Consider the following 22,914-nt stretch of genomic DNA (forward strand, 5'->3'; position numbering starts at 1 on the left):
TCTCTCCCTCCCTCGCTGTAGGTTAAATCTCTGTCTATTTATAGTGTGAAGCAGCAGAGCTGAATTGTGGGTCAGTATGTTGAGAGGGAGGAGGGGCTGCTTCTGCCGCGTGGCGCATCACAACTTACATAGCTTCATGTCTTTAAGGGGGAAAAAATGGACAGTGTCCGCTGTAAGAAGAAGAAGAGTTTTCGGGGAATTTCCAAGTATAAATAAATCCAACTTGTTGCTCATACAGTGTATGAAAGGAGAAGGAATGTTAATGAGAAGAGAAAGATCTTCATTGGCTGATGTGTTTCTGCCTAAACAAACTAAATAACCAACTCTCCTCGTTTTTTGTCATTTGTTTATGTTTTCATGACTGAATAAACTGAATAAACTAACTGACCTTAAAGGACAACACAGTTTCATACTGTTTTACTTTGTTTATATGTGGCGGACCCTGCCACCTTTCTAGCTGCAAACAGTGCTGGGACCTTGTTTTCCTCTGAGAACAGTTTGTTTAGTCACTGATGGAAAAAAAATGATTTTTCTGAGTTTGTATTATTACCTCATTAATATTGTAAATATATTGTAAATATTACCATTTTGAGTTTGAATTTCTTCTCCAAAACTGCATAGTTTAAAATATGCTATAAAGGGAACTTAAATAAGTGCTTCTCTTGTGTGTCTGCTGTAAAATCAGTGTCAGTTCACACACACACACACACACACACACACACACACACACACACACACACACACACACACACACACACACACACACACACACACCAGCCTACTGTAGCTGTCAAACAGCCTGTTGCACTGTGTGTTTGTGTTGACAGAAGGAAAAGGTTGGGTGGGGCTTAATCCAGGTCAGCGGGTGATTCACTATTATTAGGACCAACCACCAGCCAACTATTAGTCACCTGAAAACAAAGCCTGCACAGTATTGCTTGGAATAACGTTGAATAATGTTTTATTCTGAATCTTTGAATCACAATCTCGGAGCCTTTCCTACACTTATTAACATGTAACTTCCTGGAAAAAGATTATCTTTGGGTTGGCGTCTGATCGGGCTGTCAGCCCAAAGCGTCAGTAGTGGAAGGTCTGGGGATAAGACTCAACAATCAGCCTTCTTTCTCTAGAAAAATGTAAAAACGTTTGTGGCTTTAATCGGTTTTAATAGAAGAGGGTGGGGTTTGTCAGACAGCAGGGACCCTTGAACATGTTTAATCTCAGACCTGTAAAAGTTCAGCTGCTCGACATTTTGGATGAAAAGAAGCCAAGTTGACGATATACCTTAACTTACTTTTTAACAGTATTCCAACCTGTAATGACGACCTTTATACCAAACTGGAAAAAAAACAACTCCACAGAGGATCTATGGATGGTTGTCAGTAGCCTGGTTTCAGCAGCACTGTTGATGTTTTCGACATGTGGTTCTTTATCTACGAGCTGTGTTATGCTGGCAGCTAATCTGAGCCAAATCAGCCTCCCTCCTCCAACTGCACAGCTCACCCAGCTCACCCGCGAGCGTTTGTGCAGTTACTGTTGACTTTAGGCTTTTACTGAATTACTCTTTATTCCTCATAATCCTGTAGCTCTGTGTGTAGCAGCTCCATGGTGCTTTTTCATCCACAAAACTGAACTCTTGTCTGCTTTTGTCCCGTGCCGTGGCATTGCTGTGTGTCTCACTGTGGCTGCTCAATATGTGGTCAGTACTACAGAGGTCTTTTCACTGCACTAAGCCCCAGAGAAAAGTAGCAGTAATGTTTGAATATGAGATTCAATTAAGAATGAAGGCATCGTTGTCTTGAGCTTGAGCCAAAAAATGGCGACGGAGAAGTGTCCATTGTGGGGCCCTCTGAAGAGAGAAATCACACAAAATCTTTACTGTGACCTTCTGCGTCTATATGGCGACCCTATGTTTTGGTTGTCACAAAGGCTGCTGTGCAGAAAACCTTCTTATTGTTGGTTTTCTTAGAGGTCCGACAGAGTTAGCACTGTCTTATACACTTGAAAATAAGATAAAGTAGTTGGTTTCTGCAGCCACAGGAGAACCACATGGGTTTGTTTGGTTCATCTTGAACAGACGGCTGCTTCATCCAACCCTTTTAGCCTGCTGATCTCGTGTTGGTGGAAAAGAGGCGGACAGGTGAACTTTGACAGCAGTTATCCATGGTTGTGTGTCATCTGTGTGGTTCACATGTTGTTGAAGAGGTGTTGTTCCCATTTCACCAGGTTCATGGCTGGGTATTGCTTGAAAATATTAAACAGCAGCACAGAAGTCAAAGTAATACCAAGATAACCAAACCCTTTTCAGCTTCTTAAATGATCTTTTTCTCAAAGGTTAAATGCATTCTGGACTCAAGCAGCTGAATGAAATGTTAGCAGGTTATGTTTCTGCAAAGCACAGATCTGTGCTCCAAATTTTCATCAGCTATTGACATTTCTACCAAACGTGTCATATCATGTTCAAATTATATGTTTCTTTCCTGACTGTCATTACGGTAGGTGTAGGTAATGTTGATGGAGTTACAGGCGACATGGTTGCCAAGCCACTAAACACTGTTCGAAATATGTTTCAACATTTTTAAGCGTGACACCACTGGATATTTATAAGTAGACCTTGGTACAATTTCCAGCTGTGTTTGTGGCGGCCAAAAGAGGTATTTAAAGCCAAACATGATGTTTTTCTAACCCTAACCAAGTGGTTTTCGTGCCTAAACCTAACCAGAGCATGATTACAGCGAGAGGAAAATTGAAGATTGATCCTAAAGAAAGGTGCATTCTAATTTATCTGTAGTTTTGTAGAAACGTACACCATACAGTATGGTATACAGATTGTAAATCAGGGAAGCACGTTATCAGATCTGTAGTGTGTATCTGCAGTAGTATCCGGAGAGAAGAAGTCAGATCAGTTCATTCCTGGTTTTGTTCTGAAAGAGTAAAAATCATGAGGAGCCGAAACTCCTTCATCTTTCATCGCAGTTCATCTTCTTTTTTAAGGTGTTTACTGGGGAAGCTTATCTCTGAAGTGTCGGTGTCAGCTGTCAGTCGGATATCCAGAGGGATTTATGTTATTTAAGAGATTTTGAGGCCATCAGTAGTGTTTTTAAATTGGATTTCTGTCTTTCACCTTTAAGGTGAGATGTTTCTGGAAGCCCTTTTGGTCTTCCACTTCCCTGTTCTTGTTTTCGTTTCTTTTTTTCTTCGCTTTCTGTCACTTGTCCGAACAGAGACGAGCTGAAAAGAGCAATGGAAGATCTCTCATACAATAGAGTCCCAGTGTGATCCAATCCTCAGTCTAAAATTTCCCCTCTCTGCCCGCCTGCACGCCATCCTGCTTTTCTTTTTTCAGCCGTGTGTTTTCACTGGCGGTTAAAACATCTCCGTCTTAATTAAGTGCGCCTCACCCTTCCCTGCGCTGAAAAAAGAGCTGCTCTCTTTTATTACGACCCACTGTGAATGTGAAACCTCCTTCAGACCTCACTCCTCGCCATCGCAGGGCCCTATATTTACCAGAGCCACCACCCGCCCCCCCCTCAAAACCCCCTCATTACTCTCGCAGGCCTTTGAAGAGGTGATAAAAATGCCAGTGTAGAAAGTTCCAGTGGTTTGGATATCGCCCTGCCCTTGTGTCTGAAAGTGGAGGGTGTAGTTAGCATCCCTGGCTGCAACCTTGTAGTCATCGTTGTCGGGAGATGTCACTGACTCCAAAATCATCAGATTATACAGAAATACATCTCTCCATGGCAGCGTCACACCCCAAAACACTGACTTCCTGTGACTTCCCGAGACTTGGTTTGTTCATCTGGCAGCAGCTTCCTGTCTGGTGAGATGGCAGAGATGAAGCTGAGCACGACTACGAGTCTGCCTGTGGGGAAGCTGCAGAGGTGAACACGGTTCAGACTTTTGCTTTAAATGACAGAGCAGCAGGAGGAGGAGAGGAGCGATCATTTTCCTTGGCCCTGCTCTGAAAAGCTTGGCACAATTTTGCACTCTTTGAAGATCTCCTCCCTCTTTCTGTCTTCCTTCCGCTTGTACATTCAGAGGATTTTGTTGATCTGCCAGCTCTTCCAGCGCACTGAACACTGCAGTAGCCTATGCACCATCTATCAAAGGGCCGAATCATCAATGGAGCCGCGGTTTGGTTTGGAACTGGGCCGAGCTGCTTCACTCGGTCAGATACATCTATATATGACCCACTGCAGGGGAGTCTTCTTCTCTTCCTGTCTTTTCCTGTGTCTGTCTTTGTGTCTCTTGGGTTGTATCATTTCCAACCCGATGGGGCTTTTGGACAGGGGAAATGCCAGTTTGATCCCCGGGTCTGAAAATATCATTAGATATCCACAACCTCTTGTCGTGAAGCTGCACAGAGGTCGACAGTGTTTGTCTGGATTTACTAGGAAGACTTAATGTCTGAATTTATGCAACTATGAATGTGAAGCAGTACCAGCAGTAAGAGGTTACCTCTGCATCTGCTGCACCTACACGTCAGTGTTCTGTGTTTTGAATGGGGCAGGATCAGGGGTGGGAATATCAGGACAAGTTACGATTCAATTCTGACTCAGACCGCTATGATGTGTTCATAAAACATGTTGCATTATTTATTTTTTCTCAAAGTGTGACAACTTCCTTCTTTTTCAACAGAGCATATTTTTAAATAATCAATAATGATCATTAATGATAATTTCCTTCCTTCATCACACATTGAACGTGTTTGTTTGTTACATTTCACCATCCAGTTGGTTTCACTACAAGGAACATACAGCCTGGTTTTACAAAACTGTTAAATGCCATCATAATGTTGAATTGGGTTTTGAATTTTCGGTTAGTGACGATTCCGCCTTGAAAAGTAATGAATAGCTACTGAGGCCTACACCCAATCCTTCTAACAACCTGCACCAGACACCTGCTCCAATATTATCAACATGTGGTTCAACATGGAGGCTTGTACCACTTCAAGTAGAGGGAATGGTTAACAGTTTGAAAAAAATAATAGGACAAGTTTAGCTGAACAGCATCATACACATTGTTTATTGGCTCGGACAGCATGATAAAACATTGGAGGTGTGTAATTCAGGAAACCCAGATGCTAATAAAATTAGCTTTATTTCCCCGACTGTTGTTTCTCTGGAGAACTTCTCTTCGTGGAAAGCGGTTAAGAGCTCAGCCCTGATACTTTAAAACCAGTGCCTGATGTTTCATAATAGGTGATATAGATTGAGAAATCAGTCCTTGTGACCTTTGACCCTTGTTTAAATCACATCGGTGCCTCCTCGGAGTCCCAGTTTGTTTCCATGGTGATGCGGTGTACAGTGCTGCAACCCCTGGAGGGGCTGATGCATTATTGGAATGAGCACTTTAGTTCCCGGCCACACACACACATACACACACACACACACACACACACGCACACACACACACACACACACATACATTCAGAGGTACTTCATCAAATGCCCTGCAGCTCTTTCCATAGTGCTGAATGTGAAGGCACAATTATACACTGCAACATGGAAAAAATGCACACGTGCACATGCACACAAGGCTTTTTAAAATGACTCACCTTTATTGCCTTTAGATTTTTTTACCGATGTAAATACCAGAATGAGGAGAATTATATATTATTGAAGGCGTCTGCCCAGTTGCAGTGAGCCTGCAGAGATTGAACTTTTTCAATAGCTTTCATGTCAGTTACCTGTTAGACTGATTATGAGCACGATTTTCACAAAGTCAAGGAGCCTGTGTAGTCTGCCATGACATGTCCCTGTGTTTCTCTGCATGCACAATAATGCCAAAATAAAGTGATTTCACTGACCGCTTAAGGTTTGCATCGGTGGCTCTTTGACTACTGTGTTGAGTCAATCTATCAGTCACTGTAAAAAAGAAGAAGTAGTCAAATGCCCTCCCAAAAAACTGACAACCTCAAACTGCTTATTTTATCTAACCATAAAAAAGGTGTAATTTGTAATTTGAGATGCTAAAATCAGCTTTTTAAATGATCAGGATTAATCAGTTATCATCAGTCTGTCCTGAACAGGCTGTTGTAGTAGTGGCCATCTTGCATCAGTGGCCGGGGAAAGTAGGCCACCGGCCGCTTTCACGCAGCAAAGACAAACGGGGCCGAGCGGACACACAGCTGATCTCAACAGCACACGCGTGTCATCAAAACGAGCCGTGTCTGACATGGCCGACCGCACGCACATGCTGCACTTCCACTCGCGCTGTGTTCCCCTCCTCAGATGGAGCTGTGCAGCTGAGTGAGCCAGTTGACCCGGTGTGACGAGTGGCCGCCTGTGTTTGATACTCGACGGTACAGGCGCTCTGTCTGTAATTGATTTGTTTCACTGATGGTTCCACTGTTTTAACCTGCTCGTACAGGAGCAACTGCACAGATCTGATTTTAAATCAGGATCTTTTTTGGCTCAAAAGGTTATTTTGGCATTTTTAGGTTGATATTTGGTAGGAAATGAATGCGTATGCAAGCGTAGCATAGCAGTTTTTTTTTATTTTCTATTTTTCCATCCATGTTTTCATGCTTTACCTGTATGTTATCTCCTATATGGCAAAAAAAATAACCTCCTTGACAGATGTAATAAACACATTTGCAGGAAATCAACATGATATAATTTTTTTTTTTTTTTTAAGCGTTATCCCAAATGACACAGGATTTTATTACATAGTGTACCAGTGACAGAAAAGATTAAACATGTTAAGAGAGACTCATGTACCTTTCACTGTTGTTAGAGGATCCTTTAGGCTCTTCCTGATTGTGTAACACCCTGTCTGATAAAGTGTATAATTAAAATGCCCCATAAAATGGTTTCAGATTAGTTGTTGTCCCGGACATTGACAGACTGATAGTTTTGGGACAAAATGTTCCAAAGCATTACAATCAACTGGAAGTCATATTTTCTGAAATATTTAAACTTGACAACACTTTCTGTGTTTTATTTGATTTTGAACACTTTTTGCAGCTTGTTTGTATTTCACCACAAGGTCCGAACAGTCATTCAGTATGACACTGGATATGATAAAGTCTAATCATTCTTAAACTTTATAAACCATCAAGGCATTTTCATATCATTTGATATGATATAGAAATTGCTGTGCTTTCTTGGTGTATTTATTCTCAGTCTGTTTTTGACCAGGTCTTTGAGTCTTCACAGTTCCTTTAAAAAAGTAGGAGACCTCTGGCACATAATGCTTTACAGGTTTTGTTAATAATGTTATCAGTAGATATAGTGACAGTACAGTATTACAATACAGTATTGCAGCATGAGCTGTAGTTGCAGTAACATGAATAGTAGCAGATCTAATCATTAACCTGTGGTTTTTGAGTTGCTTCACCACATTGACCTCAACATAGTTTCAGTGGATGTGGTTGGCAGGTCGTTATGAGACTTTATCATGATATATTTTAGTCCCTAAGAGGAAGAATATCCTGTCATTAAGAGCATTACGATATCATTTTATATGACTACATTGCCAATCCGGAATAAGTAAAGAATTGGGTGGTAGCTCAGCCATTAGCGCTCCCCACTCACCTTAGAGAGCAGAGAGGCTAAAAACACAGCCAACCCCAGCTAACAAGCTAATTAATTTAGCACTGTAACCTTGTGTGGCCCTTCTCTAATTAAGCTCAGCATTGGTTCCTAGGTAGAATGTAAGCAGCTTCTGGCCCACGTGGATTAGTCATCCTCGCTTCAACAATGCTCACACTCAGTTATTTTCCTCTTGATTCACTGCTAATTTTCACTCACATCATTTGCATTTTGGTGTTTTTCAGAAATTAGGCTGATGAGGCCCACAGTGGGTAGCTAGAGGATTTAAATCCCCAAACTACTGCTTGAGAAATTAATAGTTTAAGCTGCTGATGCCTACACAAAGTCCCTGTAATGGAGGGAGGACGTGCTGTTTGATATTCAGCCACACTTAGATACCGAACCTGTGGAGATTTTTGTTATTACTCAGTCATGATGTATCAGATTGTCATCTGTCTATATTCACTTCATTTTTACTCACAGACTGCGAGACCAAAGTTGATAAAAGCTCAGAATCAGAGGGTTTGAATGTCCTTTTGATGAACTACTGTTTATAAGGAGGAGGTAAACAGTCTCAGCCTCTCGTCTGATGTTGGGTCGGTGGGTGGAGGTTTTGTTAAGCCAGGCAGGAATTAAGATGGAGTGTGTGGGAGTTGTGGGTCACTGAGGGAGCTGCAGAGGACAGCAGGCCAACCAAGGGCTAAAAACAGATGCTTTGTAGTTGACATTACCTATGTTCAACTCTGAGTGTTCGGTCCATAGGATGCCATCGTACCTTTTCTTCTCCATTGTTCCTCTAGATATTAACCACGGAAAATCACAGTGGTTATAGAGCTTTCAAATGATACTTCAACAGTTGAAAAGATTAGGGTAGAAGATGACTTACAGACATTGTACAAACCTAACCCATAACCAGAGTGACTCATAACACTTGTAAGGGAGTAGACCACAGAGGTGGAATATAATTTGGGATTTACTGATGTTTCTAGAGCAACTGACCACTATTCATTATGTCGGTCCAACATCAAAAGTCTGGATGACACATGGAGCTGGTAGAAACAAAATTCTGATTCATTAAACGGCTATTAACAACAACCAGACATTAAAAATCAGCTCAAAACAAATAGTATTAAAGAAAATATTTAACTACAGTTTGGCTAAAAATGTGTTTTGTGACGTCAGGACTACAGTGTGAACAGCTGGGCACTGGACCCAAAGGTGATAATTAAGGGATAGATCTTTTAACATCCAAAAGACCCAAGGTATTTGGTTATAAACCAAAGTATTGGAAAAATCAACATGTTGAGCTGATGATAGTGCAAGACGAAAAGTCCCCAAAGTCATCAGGATCCATCCTCTGGGCGCCGTGAATGTCTGAACCATATTTCTTGGCCATTCATCCAACAGTTATTGAGACATCTCAATTTGGACCAAATTGGTGGAGCAAAAGTGTTTCCAAAAAAAACTGTAAACCCCTAACAAGTTTTCACCAACATCTCCATTTACTTCCCCCTTTCTCTTGAATTGAATTGCCTCATGGATAGTAGCATTAGTGTCTTCCCTACAAAACATTGTTCTATTACTTTATCTAGCTTCATCCCAGGCCTCGGAGCCGGCCTCTCTAACAGGATTTGTTTAATAGTGAACTACTCCCTGATTCATATCTCTGCAACCCCCAGTCAGCCAAGATCAACACTAATGAGCCTTTGAGAGAGAATAATGAGCTTCCAGCAGTCGCTCGACTGTGTCTTCTCTGGACGAGGGAGGACAGCGTGTGGAGGCGGAGTCAGCGCCGAATCTCAGTAACAACAGGGGTAATGGCGTCCGACAGCAAGCTAATTCCTCCGGTGTACTCAGCCGCTTCATCTGGGCTCCGTCCAGAGGCTTTAGACCTGGAGATGGAGCAAGGAGCGGTCGCTCGTTGATTTTCTCTGTCTCTTTCTGCAATTTTTTAACCATATGTAGAACCTTAACTTCTGTTCAAGGTTGTTTTAAGTAGGGAAACGAACAACATTTTTTCCAATATGATCGCATGCTGAAATTTGAAATTAAAACGCAGTTTCACGCTGATATTATACACGTTTACGCACCCATACGGTAGTTCACTGCTCAGTCCAGACAGTATCTAGAGGCTAAAGCCCATTTTTGTACATATTTGTATTTGAGAGAACCTCACTTTGACAATTTAACCCATATAATCTATTAAATGTCAGATTAATAAAGGAACAATGAATCTGTTGGTTGAATGTGGCTTGTGTTTGGGAAACAGAGCAGATATAACCAAGCAAGAACTCGTCTTCCAGTTTGGACAACGCTTTATCTGCCCGTCTTTGTCTTCTGCCATCCTCCTTCTCGTTTTTGAACTTTACACCTTTCTCTATGCCTTTGTCTCCACTGTCGTGTTGTGTTTTCTCTGCTGATCCCCCCGACTCAGAGGGCTAATGGAGGAATTTCATGACAAAAGGAGCAGTGAGAGGACGTCTGCTCATCTCCTGTGTCCGTGTCCTCGGACTTTATGCTCAGGGAATGTTGCAGCACCGCCTCTCGTCTTTGTCAGTTTGGACTTTTTCAGAGCTTCACATGATCCTGTGTTGAGGAATTATTTTCTCAACATTAATATGTTTAGGCAGATTTGAAGTGATCTTCTTGTTACATAACAATTTTATTTGCAAGTGATCACAAGTAATTTCTGTTTCCCAGTTTTAGTCAGGCATTGGCTGAGAGAACAACTCCACTAGGCTCGCTATGACTTGGCGTTCATCTCAAAGTGACTCTTTTGGACAGTAGCTATATCTTGTCTTTAGGCCGAGGGACTCAGCATTTTCCCAGCTACTCTGCATGGCTTTTGAAAAGCCCTGATGTTGTGGTTTGTCGGCCTGGTTATAAGTGATATCCATTTCACTGAGGGTCCGTCCTCCCTGAGAGTCTAAAAATGGGGTGATAGCCCATTACGTTATGGAAAGTTGCACCAGTGCCCGGAATGTAACCCCCTTACTACAACTACTAGATCTAATTACAACAGCTATGTAATGCTGCCCGTCTCTTCAAACAACCTGTCTCTCCTCTCTGTCGCTGCCTTAATAGACTCTCGAACCTCCCTCCCTTTTTGTTGTTCTTGCTTGAAAAGTTTTATATCATCTGCATGTCTATAGAAATAAAATCCCTGTATCCCCATATTTTTAAAAATCAGAAATTCTATGTCTTTCTTATCAATGTAGCAAAGTGGACACTCCTAGTTTTTCAGCAGCACCACGGCAATCAATAGACATTTGTAACTGACCAGCGTCTCTCTTTCTCTGTGTTAGTCTCTCCCCAGAGTCAGGCTGTTTTCTTGGCCTACTTACATAGAGCTCCCTGTTTGAACACACTGAAGGCAGAGCAAAGCAGCAACAGAAACTGACCTTGAGAGTTACATCTCTTCATCCCTCCCTAACGGTTTCAACTGAAAATGTTCCTTGAAACTAACCACTTCACTTTTTTCCCCTAAAGTCTTGAAATTAGAAAAAAGAACATGTTTACAGGCAGGGCATACCCAGAAGAAACAGCTTGTAGTGAAACTGTGTGTGGTTATAGATGAGATGTTGATCCAACTCTTTGGTCACCTTTAAGGTCCTAGTTTGTCATGTGTAATATTGGCCCTCATTTAGGTACTTTTACCCCCTGAGGTTAAAAAACTGCAGATCCACTTTAATATAGGTTCACGTCATGGCTCATCTGTCAAAGCTTTAATGACAAACTTCCAACTCTTAAACAGTAGTTTCTCTTGAAGACATTTATACTCTACTTGCTGTCAGCGTGCTGTCACAATTGTTCTCTGTCTCTTTCCAAAGGCAGTGTTGGTCTTCCTCAGGGATCACTGCTAAACATGACTCAACACTACAAGCTTTTTATCTTAACTCAGTGTTTTTTGTGTGTGTGCTGTCAGAAATCAGCCCAAATCGCGTGGCTGATTCATCTGCACGGTGCCACGTCATACCTCGCAGTCCGTGAAGCATCAGCAGAAAAGAACGACTACAAGCTACAGGGTCAAATTATAATCAAATGTTTTGACTGAGAATGTAATAGGTAAAGTTCATGTTGCAGTAAATTGAGTCTGTCCCTGAACCTGCCACATCCATAATGAAAGCAAATCAGAACCAGAGGGGAAATCACTGGAAGCAAACACTGATATTTGGATAAAATATAAATAATCTTTTTTAATGTTTATCTTCTTAAAAATGCAGTTTAAGCTGCATTTAGAAGCAGTGTTAATCCTCAGTAAATCCTTACCTCAACAATAAAAGTTATTCTCTTTAAACCAGTGCACACTTTAGCAGACTGTCGGTAGTAAGACTGATGATTAGATTATCAGTTATCAACACCTGGCTAGATTTCGATGGAATTTAGTTTTTCTTAATTGAAAACAGGTAGAGGGCATTTCTCTTCCAAAACAAACTGAGCTCAAACTCTTTCTGCTGATCGCAGAGGGATGAAGGAACGAGTTGTTGGAAAAAATGACTCGAGACGACAGCTGAAAGTGTTTGATAATCACCAAACATTGTCTGGTTCCATCTTTTCCAATATGGCAATTTGCTGCTTTTTCCCTATCGAATCTTTGTGTTTGGATGGTTAATCACCAGAATACCTAAAATATTGCCAGTAGCAGTCTCACCCCCAACTTGAAACAGACCAAATAATCAGTATATATAATATAACCTCATGTGCTGGATTTTACACAGAATCTTGAAAGGTGCAGCTAGAAACTGCTTGCGTAAGGGCAGGTACTTTCATAAAATACTTGGCAGGTGATTGGATGAGCCATCTGTCCGTCACCCCCTAACTTCAACCAGTGAGATCAACAGTAGGAGAGAGAGCGGGAACACCGTTCGAACACCATCGAGAAAAGCCATCAGTGTCGTTCTTTGTGCTTCTCTCAATGAAACATGCTCTCCAGTCCTGTTATAACTGATGCTACAGCAGCCGCCATTGTTGTTGTCAAACAAACAGCTGCTTCTCTTGCTGGTCATCACGTCTCAACCCACAACTGTAGCTGCCAGTATTTTGGCCACAAGCACATAGCTTCAAGCCAGGCAAGATGGATTTAAGAGATCATGACCATTTGATCTTGCAAATCCATTTACCATGCAATGTAAAGATAAATGAACAGTTGTAACAATTAATAATGCGGCACTACATCTAGATATAGATTTATGCGAGAAATGGTTCTGGTATAAACGAATGAATGACTGACTGTTTTCGAGGTCTAACAGCCTGTTTGTGCAAACTGTTTTCATGATAGTGAAGCTGTGTGATGACTTGAATTCCTTCATTATGGTCGTTTTCATAGTGGATTTCAGATGGCAGTGGAAACACTAGAACTGGTTGTGACTCTGCTCACTGCTGCTGCTGATGGTGTGACAGGATGTACAGAATTCAGCAGCAGCTGCTGTCTGCTCGCTCATCTGGAACCTCCAGAAATATTTTAATTCCTCCTCTGGACCTCACCATTTTTTTGTTTTTGTGTGTGTGTGTGTGTGTCTTTATGTTCTGTATTCAGCTTGCAGCGCCGTTCGGTGTGTGAGAAACACCCCGAGGTGTGGAAGCTCATCATTAGGACGATGATTAGCAGCATTTTCATAACCACACGCATCACTGGTTCGATCGATGAAGACTTGTTAGTGAGACGCTTTTCACACTTGCTGAGCTGCAGAAATAGGAAGTGTGTTGTTGCCTGTGTGTGTTTGTCTTTGTGTATCTGTGCATGTGATCTGTGTGTTTGTGAAAGTGTGTGTGTGTACCAGAGCTTGCACCTGGCTCCTTGTCTGTGCCCCAAAGCCCAGAGGGGTGCAATAAAGAACGCCTTGTCCCAAAAACCATGATGCACACACACACACACACACACACACACACACACACTGAACAGAGCTAGGCGTATGTCCAGATTTAGGCTGAACACAAACTATGCATGTGTTGACAACAGATTATTATGTGAAAGTATATATTACCTTTTTTAAGATGGCACATATGTGCGTGAGAAACTCTTCTTCTGTGTGTGTGTGTGTGTGTGTGTGTGTGTGCGCGCGTGTGTGTGTGCGCGTGTGCGTGTGTGTATGTGTGTTGTTCCAGTATGACTGCACTCCCCTGGCATTTCCTTAGGGGGAAGTTGCGCAGCTCCCTTCTTTCCTCGTCTTAGTTCTATCTGGCTTCCATCTTCCACACACACACACACACACACACACACACACACACCCTGTCCCTGAGTATTCTTCCTTCTCCTCTGTAAGCCCTCTGACACTCGGCCTCCTTCCTCTCCTTCGTCCTCCTGCTCATCTTCACTCATTCAATCTTCCCGTGTTTTCTGGCATCAGCCTGTAAAAGTACGGAAAACAGATTCCCAGGGTCTGAAAGGAGAAGAACAGCACCAGAATGTTTTTTAAATGGTCTTATGAGATGTCTCTGGCCGATATTTTGTTGAATTTTGGAGTGAACAGTTCACCCAAAAATGAAAATCCAGTCATTATCTCCCCATCTTCATGTTGATGGAAAGTCCAGAAAACGTGTCTGGAGCTTCACAGCAAAACAGTGTTGCAGCGTTCCCACCAGAAAGAAAACATGAAATGGCTCCACACAGCTCGTCTGTTGTAATCCAAGTATCTGGAATCTGAATTTGAAAAGATGTTATTTACAACCCTTTTCAAGCTGAAATCTTCGCTGTAGCTGCTAAGTTTATTAAGTTAGTAATAGTGTGCACCCTGTCTGAAGTGGGTGCACAACTGTGTGTCGAGGGTGTAAATAACATTCTCAAATTAATACCAGGATCTCAGGGCTTCTGGGATCTAGACGAGTTGTATGGAGCTCTTGGAGTTGTTTTTATATTTTAAAACAAGTCCCCAGCTACTTGTTGACTACAAAACTTCACCTCACTTTGGTGAATTGTCATTTTGGGTGACCTGTTCCTTTAATTATCCCCCATGACCACATTGCTGTCACAAGGATGAGATGGCAGAGCAGAAAAGTGAGAATATGAGCAAGGAAATACTATGTCTACTGGTGTTTGTTTGTTGCATGTAATTGCCCCTCTCCTCACCAAATGTCCTATAAGTATTAACATTATACATACTTATACTTAATACGTTCTTACTCGTTTCCTTAAACAGTCTAATTCATTTGGGGTCATGTTTCGGGTCACCTGATGAATGAAAAGTCTAATATTTACTCTCTGTTGGCTCTGTTTTTGGTCTACCCACCCCTCTCAAGCTGCTAAATGCTCCACTGTGTTCATCAGCAAGTCACTTTGTCTGTTTGCTGCTGGGCAGGAAGTGTACAGTGAGTCTTCAGAGCTTTTGTATGTTGCTGAAAACAGCTGCAGCTCGCCCTACAATTGGCAAAAACAATCCTATGAGAGCGAGCACTGAGAGTGCACCAAAACAGTGAAGTTGGGAAACATGTTAAAACATGAGCTGATCCTGAAGCTCTGTAGGGTTGAAGATTCTTAGGTTATAACCAGTGACCACCTTTCGCATTGCCATTTGATACGCTGTTAACATAAAGATATATTTTACAAGCGCAAAACACATTTCAGTGTATTACAACTTAATCCAGTGTATTAACTTGTCTTTTGTGGACTCTTATAGCATAACATCAAATCCAAACTGGAAAAACACTTGACAACAAACCCTTCTCTGATGTCTTCAGCACGTAGCAACGATACTGACCACAGATCTTTATCTGGCCTCAGCTTTGGTCTCGTCAATTTAATGGGAAACCCAGACGTCTTCCCTCCTCCTGCACCCCCTTAGAGTTGCAGCTATAGGTCAAAGGTCACACCAGCTGAAGGATCATAGGGGGGTGTACCTTATGAACTCCGGGGTCAGGTCTCAGTTGTCTGAGAAAGGGACCTCATTAAATCTGTTGTCTGCTGCCTTGATGGGCTCTGATTGGAGCGAGGAGTGATCTGAGTGAAGGAAGCTTTAGAGGTTAGGACGTGGCTTTGTAAATGTCCACTGTGGGGCTCATTTAGGCTCGATGATTGTTGTTTAATCATCTGCTTTTACTATTTCAAATTGCTGCAAATGTACTTTGGTACATTTGTGAACCTGTCAGCACTTAAACAAATGGCTCTGAATGTCTCGAGGGCAGCAAGTTATGAGGTCAAAGATATAGGAGAGGAAGTAGTATTTTACGTAGACCCCTTTCACATTTCACATTTCACATAGTCATGACCCACTGTTCATATGAAACTAAATACATTTGCTAGTATCAAGAAAAGTACACTTCAATCTTGAAATGTTTTTAAATTACTTGATTTGTTTTTATGGACACTGAGCAACCAAAAGAGCTGATTGGAAATGTGGTCAATGCTTTCCACTATGGCCATGGTGTTGCAGTATTTATAGGATCGTAATTATCAAGAAATGCACCTTTAACGGTCTCTACTAGACTAGTTCACTTTTATGACAATGTTTGGTCAGCCCAGCCAAATAAAAGTCAGCAGTCAGCAGTTGATAATAAGTGTGACTATAAAAGAAGCAGTGACATCATTGGAGCTGGTGATGTGTGGGGTGGACAGGCCGGCCATTGTTGGCACACAGTGTCTGATTAAAGTGACTGTTGGCTGCTGGGGGAGGAATCGGGTGAGTCAGTGATGCCCTGAAACCAAAGCAGAGTCTCTGAAGGAAAACGCTCCCAGATTGAATCTATTCATCAGCACCTACACATGTGACCTGTTCAGGCCCAGACCTCCTCGTCAGTCTGCTGACTGAGCGTTTGTTCTGGGTTTTTTGCATCTGGTCCAACTCTTGGTCAAGACTCTGCATGTGTAGGTTCACATCCATCCATTGTATATTTCAACTTCTCATTAGCTCTGATAGGAGATGTTTTTTGGAGATCGCAGACGAAAGCCCGAAAACAGCCATCACATTGTGTGAACTGTTTAATGACTCGATTCAGGAACTCATCGACTCATTGCCAACGCCTGCTGGTCATCTAGCAGGCGAGTCGCTGTCGGGGTGCCAGGAAGCAAGCAACAGGCGATGAGAGCAGACCCTCCTGTCCTCTCTCCCTCTCTCCACTGCTCATCTGCAGTGGCTCTCAGACCCCAGTCTTATCATGCATCTGCATGTATGGAGCGAGCACAATAATAGCCTGTTATATGATGTAATAAAATAGATATAGTATCTAGATATATACACACGAGCTGTTGTGACCGTGTCGTTGTTGCTGAACCACAATATGAGCGGGCAGATTCATGTTTTCAGTGCAGAAATAATCATTGCTGTTCGTGCATCCTGATCCATCCTCTGACGCAGATTTTTAATTTTTCTTCTTTGTTTTTTTCGCTGCACAAATGACCTGGACTATTTGGATCCTTCCTGTCTCACGTCTCTCATGTGTTGCATCTTGTAATGTGTGACATCGTGTCGCTGATCACTCGTGTGGTGTGAAAAGCACAAAGAGTTCAACACTTCCGATTACAAGACAGAGAGTTGTGTGGTGTGAACAGCACAGCGATCTGATGACTTTGAAAGTCGTGTAGTGTGGCCAAGGCATTAAATACAACGTTTTCATCAACAACGACTTAACTGACAACAATTTAAAAATTAAATTTCAATCTTTTACCAAACAAAAGGTTGAATTCTCAACCAAAAAATTCCTTCATTTTAGACCTTCTGCTCAGACAAAACAAGCAACTTGAAGAGACTATGATTAATTTCTTGACAGAAAATGAATTGGCAACTGAATGACTTGCTGCTTTTCTGCAAAGTGAATCTCCTCTGTGTCCAAACTGTTGGCTGGACATAATGCAAAGAGCTTTTGTGATGGATGTTTTTACAGGCCTTATTTCAGATGTATTTCTGCCCGACTTATTTGGCATCTTTACAAACTTTGATGTGATGACCACAATTTGAAACAACGGCCTTGCTGTTTGAAAAGTGCCTGTCTGCAAAGTATGAACTGTGACACTGAAATCCTTTCATCAGTCGAGTGTCAGTGGAGAGCTTTTCTCCCCCATGATGAAATCAATTCTGTTTCCAGACAGACAGTGATACAGTACAGATTGGATTTGGATTTAAAGGTGGTATAGAATATCTTTGCAGAATGAAGGCTATAAAGTAGTTCAGCTTTAATAATAACTGTGTCCAGCCTTCAAAACTCCATGTGAGCTTAAACCAAGGGTGTATTGTTATCTGTGACATGGAGTAAAGCAGAGCTTCTCCCACAGATACTAACCTGCCTCGAGGGCTTCTGTTGAGACCATGTGAGCCTAAAACTCTGCAGTGAAACCAACTCGGATGGCCTCTCACCTCCCGGGCCCTCCGGGCTCTCCCATTATGAAGGGAGACTGCGGTCCAAACATCCCACACAGAGGCTTGGCCAGCACGGTGGAGATGGATCATGGTGGAGTCATGGGAGAGTCAGATGACAGAAGGATTATATCATGTTTGAATGGAGTGTGGAGTCAGCTGGGGGTGTTAACAGAGAGCTTCACTAACAGCATCATTTACATTCAGGGTTATTAGAGGTCTTGGAAGAAGTCAAATGTGAGATTTATCCATTTATGACGTGATCCTTCGATGTATGTGACCGCCGGGCTGGTGACTACTAGTTTACATAATGTGGCTTAACTGAGGAGGATTTACAACCTGTGCTAGTCTGAACGCTCGTCTTCCTGCGTTTTTGGACACAGAACTGAATTAGTTAGCAAAATGACATCATGAATGATATGAATGTTGAGCAGAAGACTGAAAAAAATACCTCAATTGAAGAAAATAACCTTGAATTTCTTTTAAAGCTACTAAAAACTGCAGCGACTGAATAGTTTCTCCTCTTCTGACCCACTGATGGACCAACTGTCTGACTTTCTCGTCTTTTATGTGTCCATATTGGCCAGGTGTGTGTGTGAGAGTGTGTCTGTGTCTCGTTTCTGAACAAAGGAACCAGAGAGGACGATGATGTCATCTTTTAACCGATGTGTGCTTGTCTGTGCGTTGGCGGTTGGGGGGATTCTGTAATTATTACAGTCTGCTTTCTGAGGTCACCTTTCTCACACACGGAGAGGAGACACACACACACACACACACACACAGAATCTTTCATCATTTAGACAGCGACTTGTTGGTTATTTCCTTTGAAAAACGGCTTCACAAAAGGATCAATGGACGATATTTCTCAATGTGATTGGAAAACTATGCTGCAGTAAAAATTGGAATCACACCCGAGCTCTCTGATAGTCAGACATGAAGCCAGACACAGGTCGGGATCCACATCACGTCATGGGCTCTCATGAAACTTGTGTGTGTACATTAGCATGACAAATTATGTTCATCATGAGTTCACTGTACCCCGGAGAATATTCCTCTGAGTGTGTGATTAAAGATAAACCCCGTCTCTCTCCTCAACACAACTACAGAGTCAGCTGAACCAGCAGTCAGCAGTAATCCAGTTCAGATATCAGGGTTCATGTAAGTATTGTGTAGGCGGTGAGTGTATTCAGTAATGCTGCTAAAGGTTGTGCGCTTGTTTTGTGCATCAGTACGTCAGAAATACCTTCTGCGTGTGTGTGTCGTGAGTTAGAAAGTGGTGAGTCAGCAGTGCTACAGTAAGATGGATGCTGGGGTTTAATGGGGCCTGTGTTGGTCTGCTGTGGCTGAAGAGCAGAGATACCGCTCCCACACTAGTCCACTACATTTCCATTAACATTCCAAGAATTAATGTTTCTGTTTCATTTTGGATTTGGTCAAAAGTTAGTAACGTACACAGATTTGTTAACCCTTTATTGCTGTAGCAAGTGACTCAAACATTCAGGTAATCAGCAGCTAAATGACAAATATTGAATTGATTTTTGGTGCTGGAGAAGTGGTTGTCTTGCCGAAAAAATCTACCTGTTAATGAAAATGAGGTTGCTGAGAGTGCTTAATGTGTTTGAAATCAAAACAATGAACTAAAAGAGGCTAAAAATAGTAAAAAAAGTTATCAAATATATGTGGTGACTTAAAAAGTACAGTATGTGCTGTCAAAATGTAGTTGAGTGAAAGTGTAAAGTAGCAGGAAAGTACCTCAAGTACCTACAATTGTACACAAAGATTTCAACTTTACTACAAATGTATATTGGTTCTGAATATCTGTTATCGGCCTCCATGCTTTCTAATAATCAGTATCGGCCCTGAAAAAACTATTGGTCGAATTGCTAATAATTCAGTGATGATCAGTGCCAGCCACCTCTTTATACATGTAGTCATTTGACTTTTAATGTAAAAACATTGGTGGCGGTTTGAGTTTTTTTCCATTCTTGAATAGTAAATGAGAAGAGCTTTTGTATCTTTAGATAGGAAGAAAGCTAAACTGCAGTAAATTCAACATAGGCTTAATGACTTTCCCAGGGAGGCACTGTGTTAATGTCCCGAGTTATTTTCAGTCCCCTCTGTGCACTGAAACTGCTCTGTTTATCTTTCCCGTCCTCTCCCCTCTGCTCCAGTTTGTCCTCTCCCTCAGCTGTCACTCCTCCCTTTGTTTTTTAGAGCTGATTTGGTTCGACATAACATCAGCCCACCTGCTCTTTGTTTTGTAGTTGCTGTTTTCCAAATCCACTCACTCCGCTTGCACACTACTGCCAGAGTTAGGTTTCAGAAATATGACAACGTGTCCTCTCCCACCATCTTTGCTCGTTCTTTTCTTGTTTCACTCTCTCTGGATTTTGTTTTTCCTCCTCCACCTCTCCTCCATATTTCCCACAGTCAGGCGCTTCCTTGTCGTCTTCATAGTTTACTCTCTCAATCAGTCCCGACCTCATCTCCAACCTCGCTTTCACACACAGATACACACACACATCCCCTTTGGCTAAACCAAAATGGGTTAATCCCTCATCACTCAAACTGTGGATTGCACCAACTCATTCAGGAGCGGGGGGGCCAGTGGCTCAGGTGTCGCAGTCCCATTTCACACAAAGGAAACCTGATCATGTGGCAGTTCAGACACACATGCACTGACACAGGCTACCAGCATGATGCACACATAAAGGATTGCACAGACTTACACTCGCACCAAACTCACACTTTGTGTATCTGTTGGTTTTCCATCTGTGAAAACATTTGAGCTGTGGTTGTTAACTCACTGAGGTAACTGAACCCTTCTGGTCAGGTCCTGGACTGATAGAAAGGCTTCAGCAGCTCTCTGTCCATTGTTGCTGCGTTCAAAAGGTGTACTGTAGCTGGCTAGTTTGTTTAAGCTGTTTTATCTGACTGATGTCGAATAAAGCCTGAGAGTGGACTGTAACAACCGTGGCTCTGTTGGCTTCTCACTGACTTATGAGCTGTCAGCACAAAGCATCTACTGTCAGTAATGTAGAGGATGGTGTTCTGATTTTGCAATCGTAGTCTTAGTGCTTTGGTGGAGATGTATTTTAATGGTAGCACATTTTCAAAATGAAGATGTACAGTAGTTATCGTCAGGTCAACTGCAAGCATTTTGTGTTAAACAAGAATTGGGGATTTCTGTCTCCCTTTTTATTTTGGCACAGTGCTAAGGAGCTAATGCTTATATGCCTGTAGCCTTACTTTCAGGCAGTGAGTATATAAACTCCTGTTTTATCTATATAGCAAAATGGTGGTTCACTCCTGACAGGCTGGTATGATGTTGATGAAGACTCACTTTCAGCTCCTTCCACACATAATTTTTTGGCTATTTACGGTCTCTCAATTATGACAAGACGAAGTGAGCCTGTCACGCACATTTAGTCTCATTTATTCAGAAATTAATAAAGAATGAAACATTTCTTTTTTATGCATACAATATTGAACAGCCGCAGGCTATACTTACACACATGTAGCTTACTGTACCCTTGTCTCAGTTCACTTACTATACACACATTTGTGTTCTTTAGCTTTTGGAAAACAAATTCTTATTAACTTGAATCTCCACTGTTCACTGTGTGCCTGAAAAAGAGGAGTTATGTTTTAATTCCTTGCACCAGTCCCGTTGACAACTGTACTTTTCAAGGAATGCTGGAGGTTTCGCCTGTATTTCCCCACGCTCCAGGCAAATAAGTTGTTATGAATGTGTTTTTTGTTTTTATGATCAACCGAGTCACCCGGTGTGTTTACTTGCACTGAGAAACTGCATTCTGGAAAGCTTTTTTGTTCCTACCAACAATTTGTGCTGTAAATAAGTCACATTTTGGCTTCTCTCCCCAACACCGAAAAAGAGAAATACCATTGTCATTGACCGTGCACGTACTTGTCCTATGATGCTGTTCATAGTTAAACAAGAGTCACATAGATTGATAAATGAATGATGTTTTGCATGCTGCATCGGGACAAAAGTCACAGGTTCAACTTTCCCTCATCTTTCCTCTCTTCTGCTTTTCTCTGCAGGGTCGACATGTCAAGACGGGACAGCTGGCGGCCATCAAAGTCATGGACGTCACAGAGGTCAGTAAACACCACTTAATGCATGTACCTTTTAATGTTTTGTTGTCATGAGTCAGGTTAACATTCAAATTTACAGTAGAGCAGGTTTTTAAGCAACAAAATGTAACTTGCAGGAGAAAATTAGTTGATTGATAAGTGTCGTCCCCAGGGGATGAGACTCAACAATCAACTAACTTTCTGCAGGAAGTGTATCGAAATAAACAGCCAGTGGTGCTAATTTTCCAGTGGGATGCCATTGCAGAAGAGGAGGACACATTTAAATGACTGAATTTAAAGAGTAGCAGACAAACTTTAAATGGTGGAAAACAATATGGTACAGTCTCCCCATTGCTCCACACAGATCTGATGTTTTCATATTCACTCTTCAGTGGAGCAGAAGCTTCAGTGGATGGTTAAGTCACATACTTAATTTACGTCATGATTTATTAAGTTTGTTTCCATTACACTACACTTGGTTTCTATAAATACACTGACTTTTCCTCTGAAGCAAGGCATAACGTTTCTTTTAACACGCAAAAATTGAAAATGCACATAAGAACAGCTGGATGGAAAAAGCACTGATTGTTGTCAGCTGTGAAGTCTCATTTCTAACTGCACGATGGCTTTACTGCTGCTGCACTTTATCAGAATCGATTAATTCTCTCGCAAAATGGTTCTTGTGTTGACCCACTTTTTGGAGAGAAGTTACAGTTTGGTTTTACACAGCTTTATTAAAACATTTCCTCTTTGAAGAGGGAAATTAATACAGCGCTAATATCAGACAGATGTATTAAAAATGCATGTGTTGCTGGTGCAGCAGTTACCAGTCTCACCAGCAGCCATTAAATCCAGCTTCTGCAGACTGGAACTGATCCTGAATTCAGTTTCATGCGTCTGTCGGGCTGAATCAGTATTCATTCTTTCAACATTCAATATAGGACCAACAGTTAACACCAAAAACAAAGAGTTTCTCTGACTCCCCTCCCGCTCTGCAC

General features: G+C 41.9%; 1 protein-coding gene across 8 annotated transcripts in view; it reads left to right on the top strand.

Annotated features, from left to right (window-relative positions):
• LOC311262998 (mitogen-activated protein kinase kinase kinase kinase 4-like) overlaps window positions 1–22,914 on the top strand; it is a 105,878-nt gene that overhangs the window by 24,237 nt on the left and 58,727 nt on the right. For all 8 annotated transcript variants that reach the window (XM_084362787.1, XM_084362790.1, XM_084362788.1 and 5 more), the window contains exon 3: window positions 21,884–21,940. In XM_084362787.1, coding sequence (XP_084218913.1) covers window positions 21,884–21,940 — 57 coding nt within the window. The remainder of the gene's footprint in view (window positions 1–21,883; window positions 21,941–22,914) is intronic.

Source organism: Pagrus pagrus (assembly GCF_965226575.1).
Source record: "Pagrus pagrus genome assembly, chromosome: 9".
In the NCBI taxonomy this organism is placed as follows: domain Eukaryota; kingdom Metazoa; phylum Chordata; class Actinopteri; order Spariformes; family Sparidae; genus Pagrus; species Pagrus pagrus.